The following is a 6,426-nucleotide window of genomic DNA, read 5'->3' as shown; positions in this document are numbered from 1 at the left end:
CTATGAAGTAGTGACGTAACCTTGGGCAGGTACACTTGTCATCTGGCTTGTATTTAAACTAACACTAAAGTCTGATGAGATTAAACTATTTCCAGTACTTGGAACTCCATTTACAGAATGGCCGGTTGACGTAGGAAAGTCTGAATTCTGCGTACTAGACGGAACTTGTCCGAAAATTCCTCCGCCTGTCATTTGGAGATTGTATTCGGCCGTTTCCATGCGTAAAATATATGGTATGATACTGTCAATTTGAACATTTCCGATTAATCCAGAGAAAAATAGTTCCTCCATGATATTCGGGTTGAACGCTTTAAGTGGCTGGAGTCTTAACAACAATTGGCAGATACGTTCAGCGGCAGACGTGTTTACCGATGACGAATACTGAACAAATTCTTTTTCTACTTTTTCTTGTAATTTTTCTACTTGTTTTTTGTTGATTATGTTCGGATTATCTAAAAAAAAAAAACAAAAAGAGAAAGAGTGCAAGGTATGATTTGAACTCAAAATTAATCAACAACTTTGATTGGCTGATTAAAGATTAAATTTTCATCCAGTCAGACCTGTGAATTTAACAGAGGTTTCATAGTGGGAAAATATATGAATAACCAGACGCATGATTTCAAGGGATCAAGGGAAGTAATAACACTTTTAATCAATGAAAAGAGAGAAATTTTCCAGTCATTAAACTGATTGTAAAGAGGTTTTCAAAATTTTGTATGTACATCAGGGACACTGATAGCATCAATTTACACCATTCTAATTTTCTATCAGATTTCTGTGGTTCCTGCAATTCCACAAAAACCAAGTGGTAGATGACATCACTTACTTTTGTGTTAAAGCATAATTTGTGAGTAGTAACATCATCAATCACTTGGTCTTTGTGGAATTACAGGAACTACAGACAAAAATGGGAAAGGTGTAAATTAGGACTGTCATTTGAACACATTTTCACAATCCCTTTAAATAATGTAATTCATAATACATGACGTACTAACCTGGCTGAAATAGTACGAGTGCTTTAAGATAAGCATACTCTGCTGTACTAGGCTGTAAGTTCTGCATGGCAGTAATATAGTCTTGTAATCTTAAGATATGTTCTATAGTAACTTTTACTCGATCTGAACCATTCTTATCTACAACAACAAAGTTAGCCATTGTTTAAATGATGGTTGCTATGGATACTCCAAATGAAAACTAATAATCATAACTTTTAAATTGATTTCTGTATTGAATTTTGTAGGTAATTTGATATCAAAAATTATACTTACACCAGTTTAACAACAGAATGTAACCCAAGAAAAAAGAAGAGCGGTTCAAATTAACCATACCTTGTGAGGAATTAGACTGTAAATGATTCAATATGGCCGCCAGTAAAGTAGGAAGGCACATGACATTAGAACACTGGGCAAGACCTAACGTAAATAATTCACTCCAACAAGCTCGTACTAAAGTTGTTTGTAAATCAGGACTGAAACAAAATAATACAGAAATGTTAAAACCATGCACATTTCTTGGTCATAATAGATTCATTTTTATAATATATAATCATCATCAATGTCTACAGTACTTGTTTGAAATTTTCATGAGTAGTCATAACATGTATTACTTAAAGGTATACTACCACTTAGGATGATCAAAAAATTGAAATTTTTGAACTTGGTTAAAATGAATCTTTGTTTATCAGTGGACTTAAGCAGAAGTATCCTTTAACTACATTATTCATATCACTTCCTTATTCGTTTATTTTCAATGAATAACATTACATACTAGATAATTCATATCATTATCAACTTGATAAGTAATTCATATCATTATCAACTTGATAAGTAATTCATATCATTATGGACATGGTAAGTAATTCATATCATTATGGACATGGTAAGTAATTCATATTCATTATTTACTTGATAATTCATATTCATTATTTACTTGATAAATTCATATCATTACTTACTTGGAAAGCATTACATATGTTTACTTGATAATTTATAACATTACTTGATAAATTCATATCATTACTTACTTGATCATTTGAAAGGCATTGATAGATCTTGTCCAATGCATGGAGAGAAAAAGAAGTCGAGAAGCACTTTCACAAACAAAATGTACATTTAAATAGGCAGGCATGGGTGAGGGTGTGGTTAGGTTAAATTGATAGTTGACGTCTGTTAAAACTGGACCTGAAATGTCAGACAGTTATATATTCAGAGTAACTCAGTCACTCAGGTTGTTGGAATCTTTACATGATGTCATTTGCTTGGTTACGTCAAGCAACTTGTAGTCATGGGTTCTAATATTGGAAAGTTTTGAATATGTCTTAATTCCCTCAGTCAACCCGGCTGATAATGGGAGCTGATTAGGACTGATCGAAATAATCGATTATCGTCACTACAAATTTCGATTATCAAATTTCATAATCGATCATATGCCAATAAGTAGTAATCTCTTCCACATAGCACATAACTTACACACAATTAACTATAATAACTGATCAAAACAATAATATACTTCTATGACACAAACATAACCCATGAAACTAAGACATTTTAGCATGTTTTTGATTATATTAACAGGGTTTCTCAATTGAATTATTTCAATTATTAATAGATTATTGATCAGTAGTCTGCAATCTTTAATCAATCTCAATTTTGTAATCGATACCCAGCCCTAGTGCTGATAATCAGGCATTGATCAATGACAGGCAGGTGGAAGTTGTTATCTTTGAAAAATATTCTTCTTTCTTTCAATCATTTAAGATAAATTTTGCACCGAGACATATTGTTTCCTACTGTTTACTCATTGAAATGATTTAGAACAATGGCTGTTTGCAACAGTTGCTCCATAATAAAACACTGACAAAAAAACTTACCTTCAAAATCTATAACATAAGAATTATCTATAGAATCAACTCCAGAATGATCCATACTGTCTGACAGTGTCGACTGGTCTAATGTACTGGAGCTGGTCTGCTGAAAAAAACAAGATGTATTATATTCCCTGCAACGTTGGTATCAATAATCAACATACAAAATACATCTGAACTACCGTTTGCTGGCAGGCAGTGTCACCAAGATTTTATTTCAGGTTTCACGCTGAAGTATGTTTTATGAGTATGTAATGAACAGTAGTTACATGTATACGTCTTATCTTTGTACAGCTTTATATGTTACTGACCTGTCCAGAATTAGGTTGTATAGCTTTATATCTTACTGACCTGTCCAGAATTAGGTTGTATAGCTTTATATCTTACTGACCTGTCCAGAATTAGGTTGTATAGCTTTATATCTTACTGACCTGTCCAGAATTAGGTTGTATAGCTTTATATCTTACTGACCTGTCCAGAATTAGGTTGTATAGCTTTATATCTTACTGACCTGTCCAGAATTAGGTTGTATAGCTTTATATCTTACTGACCTGTCCAGAATTAGGTTGTATAGCTTTATATCTTACTGACCTGTCCAGAATTAGGTTGTATAGCTTTATATGTTACTGACCTGTCCAGAATTAGGTTGTATAGCTTTATATCTTACTGACCTGTCCAGAATTAGGTTGTATAGCTTTATATGTTACTGACCTGTCCAGAATTAGGTTGTATAGCTTTATATGTTACTGACCTGTCCAGAATTAGGTTGTATAGCTTTATATCTTACTGACCTGTCCAGAATTAGGTTGCATAGCTTTATATCTTACTGACCTGTCTAGAATTAGGTTATATAGCTTTATATCTTACTGACCTGTCCAGAATTAGGTTATATAGCTTTATATCTTACTGACCTGTCCAGAATTAGGTTATATAGCTTTATGTCTTACTGACCTGTCCAGAATTAGGTTATATAGCTTTATATCTTACTGACCTGTCTAGAATTAGGTTATATAGCTTTATATCTTACTGACCTGTCCAGAATTAGGTTGCATAGCTTTATATCTTACTGACCTGTCCAGAATTAGGTTGTATAGCTTTATATCTTACTGACCTGTCCAGAATTAGGTTGCATAGCTTTATATCTTACTGACCTGTCCAGAATTAGGTTGCATAGCTTTATATCTTACTGACCTGTCTAGAATTAGGTTATATAGCTTTATATCTTACTGACCTGTCCAGAATTAGGTTATATAGCTTTATATCTTACTGACCTGTCCAGAATTAGGTTATATAGCTTTATGTCTTACTGACCTGTCCAGAATTAGGTTATATAGCTTTATATCTTACTGACCTGTCTAGAATTAGGTTATATAGCTTTATATCTTACTGACCTGTCCAGAATTAGGTTGCATAGCTTTATATCTTACTGACCTGTCTAGAATTAGGTTGTATAGCTTTATATCTTACTGACCTGTCCAGAATTAGGTTAAATAGCTTTATATCTTACTGACCTGTCTTGAATTAGGTTGTATGGCTTTATATCTTACTGACCTGTCCAGAATTAGGTTGTATAGCTTTATATCTTACTGACCTGTCCAGAATTAGGTTGTATAGCTTTATATCTTACTGACCTGTCCAGAATTAGGTTGTATAGCTTTATATCTTACTGACCTGTCCAGAATTAGGTTGTATAGCTTTATATCTTACTGACCTGTCCAGAATTAGGTTGTATAGCTTTATATCTTACTGACCTGTCCAGAATTAGGTTGTATAGCTTTATATCTTACTGACCTGTCCAGAATTAGGTTGTATAGCTTTAGCTAATGTATCAAAAGCTCTAGCTACTGTATCTGCTGTAGTTTCTGTTGATGTCTGCTCTGATGGTAGTACAGTGATACCACTTTCCCCTAAATTATTTAGTCCTAATACATTGGGGTCACCTTCCTTCTGTTCCATAGTGGCTAATGTTGTCACTACACTAGCTAAGGTACTCAGATCTATATACCAAAAAAAAATATTTGAAATCAGTGCTTGTCAATTTTGGATCAAATATTCTTCTTGAAATTAAGTAAATTGAAAGTTAACAACTCTTTTGAAATCAGAAGCAATGATTTCCATTAAAACTTCTAATTTTGAAGTTCAAAACAAGATTATGTTGGAATTTGTCAAATTATAACATTTCAAGATAAAAATAGTTATGTAAAAATAGGTAATATACGCCCACTGGCAGCTTTGATTTTAAATAAAAATATTTAGCAATACAGTAACAATCACCAAATATTCAACCTTCAGTCATACACTTCTTTTGAACCTTTTGGTGCAATACTGAATAATATTACCTAGTTGTGTCAAAACCTTGCTTAGTGTTTGTAAAATTGTAAAGGTTTTTCAAGAACCTGTATAAAATATTTTTCAATTTTTTAATATCAATAGAGATGAACTATAGGTGATAATAAACTTTTTCACCAAGCTTCATCAAAATCAATCAAGAATTATACCTTTGAGCTGTTTACATGCTAAAACTTGAACAAGATTTCAAGAACAAGGGCAATAACTCATACTAGATGTTTTCAATTTTTCAATATAGGGTTCATCAAATTGTACCTTCTAGAGTGCTTACGAGCAATTGTGGACCAACAGACATGGCCAATATATGCCACCCATTCATTCCATGTGGACGTATAAAAAGAGGGCGAATAGGATGCAACATGGCAACAGGTGAATTGGGAAGGGGGGTGCCATGAGATTGAGAATAAACAAAGTTCTACCTGTATTGGCTGTAGTATGAGATGATGGTAATAACACCATGCCTTGATCAGTCTGTATAACTCTCTCTTGTAAAGTAGCTAATAAACTACGGTTTGCCTTGTCACCATCTTCTAACTAAAAAACAAAAATAGCTTAGACAGTTTATATATCACAGTACGTGTTTGTTTGTTTGTGTGTGTGTCTTTTCTAGATTAATCCATTTCTAAGTTAGATTTCAGGGAATACTTATTTCAGGACTGGTGCCATGGCAATATACAGTATATTGTATGTCAGAATGTGCATGTTATCAAAAACAGGTCTTTCATGACAAGCGATTCAAATCCAAGTGCATAAAACAAAGCTACATTGACTGGGAAAGTAATTATTAGTACCACTCAACAAATCATTTGATAAAATCTAAATATTTAGTATCAGATTGTAAAAAGGTTTTCTTAATTTTTTACGTGCTTTGGAAACACAAAAAATAGGTGTTTGATGTCACTAATCAGTAACTTAGTGAACATAACTGAAAATTTGAATTGTGTAAATTGATGCTATCAGTGTCCCCGCTACACATAAAAAGTTTAGACAACCTCTTTACAATGAATACTCAATAATTTGGAGGTTACCTTAGGTGAGAAGGTTGGTATAGCTGCTGATGGACTGTTAAAATCTTTTCGGATGTAGATTCTTTGTGTAGATGTTGCCACATTCTGTTGTAGTTTTTCTTTTTCATTTTCTGTAGGTTTACGTTCTGACTGTACAGCTACGAGACCAGAAAACATGAAAATAGATACATCTGGATAACAAAGAAC

General features: G+C 33.0%; 1 protein-coding gene across 1 annotated transcript; it reads right to left on the bottom strand.

Annotated features, from left to right (window-relative positions):
* On the bottom strand, positions 1 to 4,827 carry LOTGIDRAFT_214907 (hypothetical protein; the record flags this gene model as incomplete). The annotated part of the gene is made up of 6 exons (XM_009055411.1): positions 4,655 to 4,827; positions 2,870 to 2,969; positions 2,024 to 2,180; positions 1,329 to 1,468; positions 996 to 1,133; positions 1 to 452 (listed from the first exon to the last, which is right to left on the bottom strand). The coding sequence occupies exons 1-6, from the start codon at positions 4,817 to 4,819 to the stop codon at positions 1 to 3; spliced, it is 1,152 nt and encodes a 383-aa protein (XP_009053659.1). The 5' UTR covers positions 4,820 to 4,827.
* Between the last annotated feature and the right edge of the window lie 1,599 nt (positions 4,828 to 6,426).

The sequence above is a fragment of the Lottia gigantea genome, assembly GCF_000327385.1.
Source record: "Lottia gigantea unplaced genomic scaffold LOTGIsca_24, whole genome shotgun sequence".
Taxonomy (NCBI): domain Eukaryota; kingdom Metazoa; phylum Mollusca; class Gastropoda; family Lottiidae; genus Lottia; species Lottia gigantea.
This window is presented reverse-complemented; position numbering and strand designations above follow the sequence as displayed.